This window comes from Xiphophorus hellerii, chromosome 5 (assembly GCF_003331165.1).
Source record: "Xiphophorus hellerii strain 12219 chromosome 5, Xiphophorus_hellerii-4.1, whole genome shotgun sequence".
In the NCBI taxonomy this organism is placed as follows: domain Eukaryota; kingdom Metazoa; phylum Chordata; class Actinopteri; order Cyprinodontiformes; family Poeciliidae; genus Xiphophorus; species Xiphophorus hellerii.
The window spans coordinates 6,818,962-6,833,100 of NC_045676.1; the positions used below are offsets into that span (position 1 = coordinate 6,818,962).

At 38.0% G+C, this 14,139-nt stretch overlaps 1 protein-coding gene across 1 annotated transcript; it reads right to left on the reverse strand.

Moving 5' to 3' along the window:
- Positions 1-21: 21 nt before the first annotated feature.
- Positions 22-13,725, reverse strand: LOC116720231 (protein FAM83B-like). The gene is made up of 5 exons (XM_032563375.1): positions 13,585-13,725; positions 11,559-12,003; positions 7,581-7,745; positions 5,309-5,433; positions 22-3,449 (listed from the first exon to the last, which is right to left on the reverse strand). The coding sequence occupies exons 2-5, from the start codon at positions 11,979-11,981 to the stop codon at positions 1,499-1,501; spliced, it is 2,664 nt and encodes an 887-aa protein (XP_032419266.1). The 5' UTR covers positions 11,982-12,003; positions 13,585-13,725; the 3' UTR covers positions 22-1,498.
- Between the last annotated feature and the right edge of the window lie 414 nt (positions 13,726-14,139).

The window sequence follows — 14,139 nt, forward strand, 5'->3', positions numbered from 1 at the left end:
ATGTAACGTGTGATCTAAAAATCTTGGAGAAAAAAAATTATTTAAATTGACTACATGGCTGAAAGAGTTCATGAATAGAGACTTTTGTTAAAAAACAGAATTATGTTTAAATCATGACACTGTGGGGAGAAGATGCCGAATCTCCTCTCTTTCTCTCTGGGGACATCAACCAAATTATTTAAACAAAATTTGCTAAAATATTATAAAATGTACACTTAGCCGTGGTAAAAACAACTTATTCTCTGTTTTAAAATATAAAAGATTTTGTCTTTACAAAACACAAATTTCACCACATCATAATTTATTAAAACAAAGATGGAGCAAAATGGAAAAGTACTTTCTTTTTACCATAACTGTACAGTAATATTTAATATTTACATGGATTTATTTGAGACACGTTGCAGCTTACTGTTTCAATATTATTAGAAAATCCCTGCTTTGTTACAGATTTCTTGTCCAGTAGAACTACTGCAACACATTTAATAAAAATAAAAATACTCTTCAACAGAAAAACTTGCAAAGTGCAGATATGTAAACATTAGGTGTGTAAACATCAGGGTTGGGTACGGGATCCAAGCAACAACACAACGTAAGAGAGAGAAGCCTCAACTTCTCTTTGACCTTTCACCTTTCATCTCTCTGTATCCCTGCTGTCTATCTACATGTAGCAGTTTCCTCCCTTCCTACTTCTCTCTATTACCTGTAAGCAAAGCTTTTCATTCTCTGTATTTCATGACATTTGGAGACACATAATCATGGAAATGTTAAAATCCAGCCCTCTTGTCCATTGTCTGTAAATGCTTATGCTTGCAGAGGCACGGGTGTCTGGAGGCCTTTCTCCGGCGGTTATCGGATGAGAGACACCCTGGACAGAGACCAGTTAGCCACACAGTTGTGTTTTTGGACTGTGGGAGGAAGTGGGAGTACCTGGAGGGAACTCACCATGCTCTGGGAGAACATGCAGTCTCCATGCAGAAAGGCCACATGTTGGGGTACCAACCCAGGACCGTCTTGCTGCAAGGCAACAGTCCTAGCAACTATTGCACCATGCTAAAGTCAATGCTAAAATCTCACAAATAATTTAGTAAAATAGTTTATTTGCAAATGCAGAAATTTTATTATATTTTTGAACTATGATGACAGGTCTGCTTTATTGGTACTTAGTGTCAGGAATATCTTGAAAAACGTAATTTTGATTCCTTTGTATGTCTGCTACATGTGAAGATTGAAGAATCTCATTTATTTTGGATATTATGTGTATTTTTCAATTTGCCTCTTGTTAAACATGACAGTTTATGACCCCTGCTGCTACTGTTGATTTATCCCATTGGATTCACATTAAGCTATTAGTAGAATATAGAAAATTACCTTCAATCATGAAGGTATGGATTGACACATCACCTGTATGAATTGTCCCACAGTGGGACATACTGATCAAAACTACAAAGGTTCAACTTAGAGAAGGATCAAACTGACCAGCGCCCCCTACCGGATGTGCCTATTTATTTTTATTCATCAGATTTCCCATTCGCTGCATTAGTCGCCCCAGTTTGTTGTCAGCGCCCCCTTGTGTCTGATGCGTACGAAAGTCGTCACCCCGTCTAGTTAGGGACAAGCTTTTCAATTTGTCTGAGCTCTTCGTTGACCTTCCTGTCTTATCCAGGTGGATGTTATCATTGCTAATCAGGAGCTCATAGCGACTGTAAGCCCTTTCTCTCTTGACTTGAGAGCCCGACGCTGCTTCTTTGTCCGGAGCGCCTGTTGAGCCTTGGTCCTGATCTGCAGAAGGGGTTGTCTTTCTTTTGCTTGATCGCTGAGAGGACAGCTTTGAGAAAGGAGATTTCTGTTTCTCTGTCCGTCTTTCTGTCTCCAATAGCCCACTGAGAGAGTTTTGCTGCTGGGACGTTTCTGTTGACGGTTCTTTCATATTCAGTCGCCCTAAAGAAGACGCTTTAAAAAGGTCTGCCTGGAGCTCTCGGTTTGAGTCCGAAGTGTCCTGGGATTTCAGTATGGCCTGTTTCTCTTTCATGGAGATTTTCTTTTCCTTGTCTGTAAACTCCTTCAGCGTGTGCTCTTTCTTTGTAGTAACTCGACCAGATTCTGCTGAGGGTACATGAAGGGATTTGTTTCCTTCTCTTGGAGGAGGTGAGTCTATTTTATTTTGGATCTTACCATAACTTTTACCAGCCCTATGATGATGATTTGATTCTACAGGTAAGCTTGATTTCTTAAGGTGTTCTCCCTGGACAACATTCTCATCTTCAAATCTCATTTCATTTTTGTCTCTAAGTGCTGATTCAAAGCGATCACCACGAGCGTTTAATGCCTCTTTTTCTTCAGGCATCTCGGTCAAAGACTCCATCACCCTGGACTGCCTGAGACTGCCAGAAATTAAACTAGAGATCTTGAGAGTTGAATCACTGAGTTTTGAATCTAATCCAGTATCTGATTGTGTCCCTGCAGGAGCATAGTTGTGCACAGGCATCGCCTTTCGATCGGCACCCATTTTGATATTGCTGTGAGAGGCCGAGCGTTTACTATCCATGAAACTTTGTTCTGTTCTGTCAGATTCCTTAAAGAGTTCATTGTCTTTCAGATTGAGAGTGTTTTCTGTATTTGGATTCATTTCTACACCCCTCGGTCTTCCACGATGAGTTCTCATATGTTGCGGTCTTTCTGCAGTTGAGTGCAAGGATCGCAACGATTCTTGACTTTGCCTGAGATTGGCATGCTCCTGCAAGCTTAGCCTTTTTAGCCTCGTTTCCTCCATTCTAGACTTAATGTTCATCGACCTGTTGTGAATCATCTGTGACTGATACTCATTTAAGCCCATGTGACTGCTATGTGGACTACTCACAGGGGGCTCTGCATCAGGAGGTATATCGCTCTGTATTAGGTATGTGTCCATCTTCCATTTGTTAAGAGATGTTTCAGAGTTGAACGGTATCAGATTGTGGTCTGTGCCATAGCGAGTCTGGTGCCTCAGGTGCTGCTGAGATGCTCTGTTTGGTTGCTGCACGTTTCTGCTGTGCCTTGGGGGGGTGCCAGAAAGAGGAACTCCAAGGTTCTTGGTTCCCATTCTCAGGCGACTCGTGGAATTCAACTTCTGCAAATCTCCACCATAACTGTGACCTCTCATTAAGTTCCCTGTGTCTGTAAAGTGAGACTGATGCAGCATCTCCTGCACACTGAAGCCCCTGTTTAAAGTGGCTGCATCATTAAACCTGTCGTTTATTGAAACTGTCATGTTAGGTCTGGATTTCATGTGAAGATTGAGAGAAAGCTGACTGGACTTTGGGTACGTAGATGTAAGACTCCCAGTGGACAGAGCTTCAGGAATTATGGATCGACCGTATAATCTTCTGAACTCCTCATCGTAGGAAGAAACTAGTTGACCGGTAATAACTAGGACCATGCTCAGGTTGATCTTCTCAAAGGACCAGGTGTAGCTTGAAAAACACAAAAGACACAGTATATGAGGGAGTATTGCAGTATAAAAGATGTTGCTAATAGCTAACACAATAAACATCTACATGTTTTAGCAGTCAGCCATGACATAGCTAGAGGGAAGGCAAGGTAAGAGCCATGGCAAGATGAGACCCAAAGTAAAATACGAGGCAAAGCATGAAGTAAGACAAGAGGAAAGGCAAGGTAAGAAGCGAAGCAAGAGGAGAGGCAAGAGGCAAGGCCTAGTTTATTTGAATAGGACATTTCAGCAACAAGGGCTCCCATGTAGGCCTATTACAGTTTGGGGCCAGTCCCCAAATTTGAGGGAAAGCAAGAGGCAAGACAGGGCATGGCAAGAGGCAAGCTAGGCAGAGACTTTTGTATTTTTATAAAACATTTCAGCAACATGGGCTCCCATGTAGGCCTATTGCACCAACGACTTAGGGGCCTGTTTCGGTTCCCGAACATGTTTTAAAATCAATTTTGTGTTTTTTCCACAGGTTCAAATTGGGCACTGCTGAACGGTTGTTTTTTCTGTGCAACAGTCACATGACAGATCATCTGAACAAAGAAATGCCTAACAAAAATGCCAGAGAATAATGTGCAGATGTGCAGTGGTCTGTTGAGGAAACCCAGCTACTGATTTCATTTTGGGCTCAAAAGCAAAGTCATGCCATCTCCGTTATCACCTGGTAAATGCGTCACTGTACAAAGTTATCAATTTCTCTGTTGTTTTTTGACATTAGCCTCTGTAACGGAGAGAAAAATGTGTGTGTATGTGAATTTTACCCAAAATATTAATAATAATAACAGTATGTATTTATAATGAGATTTTTAATCAATGCATATGTTCAGAACCACCTAGTGGTGTGATGAGTAACTGCATGCACCGGGTCCTTCGGTCTGAAGCAGCTCTTCACTACTGTTTTTTTTTTTTTTACTTAGGGTCATATTTTTCTAGTTCAGCAATTAATGAAATACTGTAAGAACTTCTAACATCTAAGAATATAATTTGTAAAGTTTTCTTGTGGTTGGGCTGGAAAAATATGACCCTATGAGTGGGAGCTGCGCCAGCTGGTGACTGACCACTCAGTCGCATCACTAACTGTGTCTTTTATTTTTCAGATGTGGGGCCACTTGCATGCAGTCAGAAGTCACATTGTGAAGAGTGTTTTATTCTTTGTCGTATGAGGTGGGTTCAAATATAAATTATTGATTTGTTTTTAAAAAAAAGTGTTTTGTGAATATCGTAACTGCTTTGGCAGTTGTCTGTTATTTTACTGTTTTGTGTTGATGGATGTTATTTTTGATTCATGGAATAAGAATGTTTTGTTTTGTGGAATTAACTGTTTCATCGTTTTAAACTATACGATCACATCTATAAAAAAAACAAAAAACAGAATCCTGAGGAATGCTGGTGGAGCTGTGGGGCCACTTGCATGCAGTCAGGAGTCACATTGTGAAGAATGTTTTTATTCTTTGTCGTATTAGTGAAGAAGGTGACAAACATCAAGCGAGGAAGGCTACACCTGTCTGTTGTATCTAGTAAGAGTGAACACTGTATTGGTGATCAGATGAAAGTTCAATGGATGTGGAAATTAAACGAAGACATGTAAACAAAGTAATGCACACAGCTCAGTCGGTTCAGCCATCTTGCTAGTACGCTCTCCTACCACGGTGTGTAACACCCACTGTGGACAATGCATGATTGGTTCCCCAAACAAAGCACCAAAGTTTGAAGGCAAACAAACTGAATCAGTTCAAGAGCAAGAGTATTTTCAGTGGAATCATGCTAATAATCTTATGAGCAGGGCTTTTATGGACCCAGCATATAGATTTTGACCCACCAAGACTGACTCACCTATATGTTCCATATAAAACCGTCTGGCAGTCCACCAGAATAAACCGCTGTTCCAAGCCTCCATGAAACTTCGCTGCCGACCGACACTGATACTGTTCCCCCTGAACCGTCCGAACACGAAGGCTCTGAAAGAGACGAACAAAAAGTCCAGTTAGAGGCTAAGGATATCTATCGATCCATTATCTTAGACTTTTTTCTGCCTGCGGCTAGCAGCTGTTTTCCTAGACTGTAGCAGCAACCCGAAAGATCTCTGTATCAGGTAATAGTGATGGATGTGGCCTTGATTCATAAAAATTAAATATAATCATGTAAAGGAATCTTATGTGATCAGACTGAGCTAATTCAGGACTGTTGTGATAAGAGGTTGTAACTAGCATAAAACCGGTACGGTGGCGTAAACAAATTTTTGTGTTATGTCAGCAGCCTTTTTGAAAGAAAAACTCTGGATTATAACTGGAATGTGACTTTGCCTGTTTCAAAGCCACTGGAGTGGATGGAGGCTGCATAAAGCATGTTTGACATCATTTACAAAGAAAAAGAAAATAAAACAGGAACATTTCCAGCGCAGTGGCTTTTGTTTTCTGGGGTATTTCAGTATCTAACCATTTGTGGTTAAGCGCTGGGTGTTTTTAGATAACAGATCCCGTGTGCGGTGAAAAACATGCAGCAATAAAACAAAGATTCACATTTGGGATATTTGTTGCTTGAATGTTACAGCAACACTGAGGATTAATAGTATTTAGAGCTCTATATTGTGACTCCCAGAAAGAGTCAAACCCAAATTAGTCACTTTAATGTAAATAGTAACAGAAAACATAGTGAACTTATAGCTCTGTCAGTTCAACCACTCCTAAAACCATCCAGTGAACATTTTCCAGGTTTTTTTTATTACTACTAGTGACAGATAAACTCTACAAGATCAAACTTGTCAGTTTTTACAAGGTCGATGTTATGATGTGGCGGCTGAGTGCTTTGCACTACAATCACAAAGCTGCCATTGTGCTCTCCCTCCTCACACGTTGTTTGCTCTGCTGAAACATCATCCTGATGCCATTTAACAGGAAAACCCAGCCGCACTGACACAGTTGTGCCGTACGATAAGAAGTAGCAAAGCAAAGAGAAAGGATAGACTTTTTAATATGTGTGTGCAGAAATTAGCCTTAGTTGAATAATTACTGGAAGAAGGGCAGTGCTACAGGCAACATGCAGAGATGTTTTCCTTTTAAGTTCCAGGGAACCTTTTAGAGAATATCTTAATGAGGTAAACCAGCTTGTTTGTTTACTCCAATTATAGATTTTTTAATTCCTGCCTTTCCGTGAAATCTCTTGAGATCATCTTACCTGAAGTCACTTTGCCAATCCTTAAACCTTTAAAATGTGTCCAGAGGAGACATACCTGTCACTCACTCATTCCTACAGTCTGACCTAGCATAGCATGCTCATTGGAGGTTAAGTCAGGTTAAGATAGTTAAGTTTAATAGTGTGTTTACTTGATATATTGATTTTTACTGCTACATGCTGCTATACTTTGGAAACTGATGGAAACGACGGGGTGTTGCAGATGCAAATAGTTTTAAAATATCAGTGGCTGATGACAGCAAGCAGCCAGAGGGAAATATTCACTTAGGAAAATAAGGAGTTTACCTTGTTTTAGGATTTTCAGTGAGCTAAATGGAAAATGTATCCCTCATAACTTCAACAAGTTCGAGTAAGTTTATTTATCCAACACATTTAAAAACAACTGCAATTTTGACCAAAGTGCTGTAGAGAGAACAGAAAAGTTCAAAAGCACACTGTCTGTGACGCATCTTTATCTTACTTAAAGCTACAAAACTGAACTTTTAAAGAAAAACTTTTCTTAACATATTTGTTAAAACTGGCACCATGTACTGACAGTTTGATATGAGACAGATAATCTGTGAAAAAAATGTATCTCCTCCTGGAAACAACCAATCAGAGCCAGGAGGAGGGTCTTAGCGCTGTCAATCATGCTTGTCGTGAATGCTATGCTAGTTACCATAGACACCAATGACTATGGTAAGGATTCACAGGATTCAATCATATTTGTTCTGTTGTAAACAGAGTTACAGCTTTAGCTTCACAAAAGGTGGATAAACGGTTTTCCTGCAACATTCAGTTGTTTCTCAGATTATACTGGCACAACATGGTGACAGCTTTAACAAATATAAAAGCTATATACTGCAGCTTTAATGCTAATCAAAAGGTCCAGCTCCATCCCACATGATTGATTGATTGATTGTATTTTTTTTACCTTGATGTCGTGGAGGTTAATGCCCATACTGCGTGACATGTTGAGGAAGCTGCTGACCCGGGAGTCATCCAGGAGGATGTAGACTACCACCCCTCTGAGAGCCGCGCTGATTAGCTCCTTAAAAATGTCCACATCGGTGAAAACGTCCATCGCTATGGCAACAATCTGCAGGCGCATAAACACAAATACACAGGATTCAATCATATTTGTTCTGTTGTAAACAGAGTTACAGCTTTAGCTTCACAAAAGGTGGATAGTTGAGCTAATCTCTCATCTAAGCAACCGAATTCAGGATTTATTAATTTTGTAAAACTCAACAAATTATTACATAACTGAACAATTCTAGATCTGGGCACAGCAAGCAATTTGTTTAATCTTTTGTTTGTTTCATTGTCAATTCATTATCTAAAATTAGACAGAGTATGGCACACCTGCAAACCCTTTAAGACATAACAGTCCAGTTAAGCTGACACGCCTATTAGTTGTGGTTTCTACAAGTTTGGCTTTCATGGAGTCAAGGAGAAAATCGTTAGATTTAGATAATTAATTTCATTTTTTTGTAGCTACCAAGCCATTCAAGAGACACAGCAAACATGCAGAAGATGGTGCTGTGGTTTTATCTACATGCAAAACAGTCTGTGTGTTGAAAAACCAACAGTGCCCATCCCTGAACGCCTCGTCAGCTCAAGAAAACAAGCTAGTGGGAATAAGTATCTGGATTAATTGACTGCTTTATGGGTGGACTCTCTATAAAGTAACCTGTCAATATAATTTATGATTAGATTTAATTCCCCCGAAAACTCAAAATGATTGGTTTTGCAAAATGGGTGGAATGAGAAACAAACTGTACTGAATGGGTTGTGGAATGCTTCCCAGTGACGATCAGTTCCTGTTTGACCTGTTTCTGTAACAACTGTCACAACTGCACAAACCGGCATGGAAACCCAGACATGCACTCATGCTCAGTCTGTATCCATGGCCAATAGGCTGTACCTTCAGGCAGAATGAGCCTCCAGTTGTTGTTTGGACCTGCCATAAACTGAAACATGTGTTGAGAAAGTGGCTGCACAAAAAGCTTTGTTGGGCTTGAGCAGATACACAGGTAATCATTTACATTCACACGTAAATAGCTCTTCCAGCTGCAGCTTTAGTAGCTTGACTAGTTCACAGAACAACAGTATATGTATGTGAAAGTATATTTAGGTATATTGTGACTGGAATATTTTGGACAGAAACTTTGGATGTGGTAGCAGGGGTGTGCAAACATTTTGTCATGTTGGCCAAAATTGTTGAGTCAAAACTAAGAAAATAATAATAAATAAATAAAATCAAGCTATAAAGTCAATTGGTGTCCATTTTTTTGTACAAAATTGATGTTATTTTTCAGGATTATGTGCAACATTAAGTCTGACATTAGATATCAGTTAAATACAAGAGGTCCGAGGATGAATGTGAGAAAATGTAAAAAAGTTCAAGGACTGTACGTTTGCAAGTAATTTTGTAGATCCCAATAGTTTACATTTAGTGAGTAGGTGTATTAAATATAATGTGTTTTCAATGTGCAATGTGGAAGCAATTAACCTATTTACAATTAATTGTCGATAAATGGTTTAGTAGTTCCAATCGATTCACTAATAACTTCCCCTTAGATCTTCTTTTAGTGTTGTAGTTCAGCCGCCATCCAGCAGAGGGCGCCACTGGTCACACATAAGCGGAGCCATTTACAAAACCAAAGATGGCGGCTGGGCCATGTGAGAACGGGAATGAGAAAAGGTCCAAACTATCCGGTGTTGGATGTAAAATGCTCCTTATGCGGTTCTGTTTTGAAATTTTAACACTCGACAAGCTCCGTAAGTTTCCCGATGTCTTTGTTTTTAATCCAATATATTATGAAAAATGTGTTTCTTTATGTTATGGGAAGACAGTCGAAAAATGGCGACTGATCGCTCATTAACGAGAAATAGCATCCTTAGCCATGTTTAGTGCTAAGCAGGAAATGCTCGGCAGGCAGAAGCATCCGAAGCCGATAAAGCACAGCGCTCATGTTTTAACTTCAGTATCATGTTTACAGTGATTAAACTAAACCCACAGAAGCAATGGCATCTGGTTTAACAGGTTACTGGAAAAATGATTTTATTCCAGTTAGTGAGCACGTTTAGAAAGAGGTGTTTCCTTTTTCTGAAAACTAAAAGATGTCAGCTGACAATCCAGTGCATAATTGTTTCAGGTAGTTTTAACCAACATACAAATTGTGAAGAAAAAAAACACTTAAGTGAAGTTCCCTCATCAAATTAAACGAGACGACCTCTGGAAACTTTAAATTAAAATCTTTAACATCATAACATTATAGCATAGATGAAACGTTTTGCTGCAGCACATTGTTTGACACCAAGTTCGTTTAAATTGAAGACGGTTGAGGACCAACGTCATTCAGGTGAAAATATATAGAAATATTATTGCATATTACAATTAACTAGGTAAAATAATATAATTGTTGCATGGGAAAAAGGGTCCTGGTGCATCTATTTAGCTGCGTCTAAAGGTGGGACAACCAGCTGTTTTCCCCCTTCATTGATGAACTCATCATCTAAAAGCAGTTTTTGATATTTACCCAGGTCATTTTTGTCTGGTTTTAAAAAAGAACTGCAAAAAAACCAGTAAAACTTTGCACATATGCCCTGTAAATACGCTGTTAAGGAGATATCCTTCAAGAGGCACACATAGAGATAGAAAATAAAAATAACTCGGAGGTTATTTGTAAAGGATATTGATTATTCTAATCAGACTACAAAGCACCTTTCAATAATGTGAACGCAGATTAGTAAATAGAAGATTTTAAATGCATTTTAGAATTCTTCTGCAAAAATATAAAACCGTACCAAGTATTTTTGTCTAGTTTCTTGTGTGAATGTCTTAGTAAACTATGACAAAAATAACTGACAACTAATTAGCTTTTCAGGAATATGTCAGAGTTTGTCTTGAGTAAATAATTCATTAATATGGATAAAACAATACTACTTCCACTGGTAGATTATTTCACTTATAACAAGAAATTTGTACCATCCTGTAAGGAAAATAATCTGCCAGTCATCTAAATTAAGGAATTATTTACTTAAGTTCCTATTTCTTGCTGAAAAGTTACTTGTAAGTTGGTTTTGTCTTATTTGTATGATGGTCTATTAGGGCCATTGTAGATAGAAAAAAAGTAGTAAATTTATGCTGAAAAAGTCAGAAATTTTGAGATTAATCTCAGAAATTATCTAGAAAAAAACGTGGAAATTTCTGAGTTTGAAAAGTCAGACATTTGGAAGAAAAAACTCAAATATTTACATTAATCTGAGAAATTTTATAAGAAAAACCAGAAATTTCTGAGTTTGAAAAGTCCAAACGTTTGCAAGAAAAACGGGAGTTTGAAGAGTCAAAAATGTTCAACTTCTGAAACTGAAAATTTCTAAAAGTAGAAAATTTTTTACTTTTGAAACTCATAAATTTTCAAGCTTTTTCTAGAATAGTGCTGAAGTTAATCTAAAAACTTATAAGTTTTTTAAAAAATAATTTTAAAATTTACAAGCTCAGAAATTCCTAATTTTCTTCTAGTGAATTTCTAAGAGTAATCTCAAAATGTCAGACTTTTACCATTTAATTTTTGACTTTTGGAGCTCAGAAGTGTCCAAGTTTATTCTAGAAAATGTCTAAAAATTGGTCTAAAAATAAAAAACACTGTTGTAAATTTCAAGCCCACGAAGTCTTAAAACTTCACCACCTTCTTAAACCTCATTGTACTCAAGTAAGAGTAATTCAGCATATTCTATTCAGGTAGTAACTAATCAAATTATCAGTTAATATTTAAAAATTACATAATCTGATTGACCAAAATCTGAAGCTATGTGGATATTTTGGTATTTAAAAGTTATTTCCACTAGAAACTACGGCTGTGTTTTTGCAGTGTACAGAGAACAGGTAGGGTTCAGATCTCACCTGTCGCGCCTGCTGGATCTGTTTCCGCACCACCTCTTTAATGGTCGGCGTGTTCTGCCGGGGCGGGTGGAACAGCAGGCTGATGCTGGTGTCGGCGGCGTCCGGCCGGGCCTGCGGCCAGCCCAGCTCCAGCTCCGGAACCTCCTCATCGGACTCGCTGGGGAAGTAGGTAGAGGGGCTGACCCGGTCTGCGTTTCCTGAGTCCTCATCCACAGCCGGTAGCTCTGCGCTTTCCAAAATGAAGCGGATCTCCTCCTCGGACAGGAAGTGGCTGACCTGCTCCGCCTGCAGGTACTCCTCGTAGGCGTCGACGCCGCCGCACAGCAGGGCGTAGACGGCCAGGCGGTACGACTCCCGGTAGTGAGGCTGGATGTAGAGGCTCTCGTCCTCGACGGAGGACAGCTCGGACAGATTGGACTCCATGGATGACGGATTCACTCCGAGTCTGCGTGTGAAAGCATCGCATCAGTTTAATGTTTATAATTCAGGTTTCACCGTCTGGTTTAAAAAGGTGGAGAAAAACGTATCAGACCAGATATTTGTTCTAATATTTGTTTTCAATAAAGTAGATGCAGAGTTCGGTAGTAACTAGTTATATTAACTCAATTACATTTACTTGAACGATGTTTTTGAACAAATTTACTTTCAGGAGTATTTTTACTATGCTGTACTTTGAGTAATATTGTTATGAAGTATTTCTACTCGTAAAATTTCTGGATTTTCTACCCACTGAATGAAAAACACAAAATGTTTTAACCAAAAATTATCCAGACTCAGACCTGCAGTTTCTGCACATGTTTGTTTATTTAAAGTTTTTTAAATTTAAATAAACTGATGTGGAATAATTTTCTTTTGCCTGATTTCGTTATTTTTTGTGACTTGTTTGAATTATAATTTTTGTTATTAAAATACCAAAACTTCCACAAAATCAGACTTTTTTGATCTGCCTGATTAAGTAATTTTAAAATCTTAAATGATTGATAATTTGATTAGTTACTCGGTACTCAAGTAGACTTTTTACGAAATACCTTTTTACTCTTACTTCTTAGATAGCTACTTGGATTTGAGTAAAAATATGTGGAAGCAGTGCTACTTTTACTTGGAGTACAATTTTTGTGTACTACTCTGGTAGTAACTATCTACATTTGCTGAGTTGTATGTGCCTGAGTACTTCTAGGATTAGTTTTGTGCACGTACTATTTACTTTTACTTCACTAATGTTACGATGGTTTATAAACATAAACCTTCTGGATTTTCTACCCACTGTGAGTAATTTCATCAAATGAACAAAACCATGTTTATAAAAAAATCCATGGGACGCAAACGCAGACTTATAGTTTCTGTCAAAGTAATGTAACTATTAATTACATTTACTCAGTTACATTAACTTGTTTTTGCTTTTTGGAAAGAATGTACTTTGATGAGTAGTTTTACTGTACCTTTACTTTTTACTTTACTTGAGTCATACTACTACTACTACTATATAGTAGTATATAATAAAGTATCATAAGCCTTCTGGGTACTCTATATACTTTAAGTAACTTGAATGAAAGAAACAAAGTATCACCAAAAAATATCTACATATTATGTCAAAGTGAGACGTCTTGTTTATATGCAGTCTTTCTTGTTTTACATAAATACAAATATATATATATATAGTAATTTTACTTTATACATTTTTTTTCATTTTACTCTTTCAAATACCAGAATGTAAAAATAACTTTATATTTTTCTGTCATTTTTAAATAATAAATCAGATGTTATGATCAATTTCTTGGGATTTAAATATTCTAAATACTTTTTTACTCTTTTACTTTTACTTGTTGAAAAATATGTTGTAGTAGGGCTTTTATTATTTAGTACAATGTCGGGTACTCTATCCACATCTAAGTAGAAGGGATTCTTGTTCATTTAAACAATTATTGTTCTTGCAGTGAGAGGCTGTTAAACTGGAATTAAAAACAGATTAAATTCCCAGTCAGACTGCATAAAACTCTGATTACCAAACCAAACAGAAAATACTTACTTGATCACTGCAAATCCTGGTTTCCTGTTCTGCTGTGAACCTCAAGCATATTAAAATATATAGAAACTAAAAGCCCAGTGTTCGTCCGTCTGCCTCCAGCAGAGCAGCCCATCTGAACTCTGTCAGTACCAACAGCCTGCTGTACCTGCCCCGTTTCCTCCACTCACAGAAACTGTGACAAGCTCCGCCCACCTGAGCTCACCTGGCTCCGAGGAACAGGTTTGTTCAGCTGGTTACCTGCCAATCACTCTGCTGGGTCTGAGCGCCACCATTTTACCTTTCAGCTCAACTCGCTGCTGCTGAATCTACGATGATGATGATGATGATGAGGGGATTTTATTGTCACCAAAAAGCAAAAAAAAAAAAAAATCACTTATAACAAGACATTTTCCTTTTGTTATAAGTGAAATAATTCTTCAGGTTAACTATATTTTTTCATTAGTATTAAAAAATTATTTACTTTAAAAAAGCTCCTATATTTTGCTGGAAAGTTATTTTGTCTTATTTTAAGTGCACCAAGATAATACTAAGATAATAATATAATTCTTATTATAA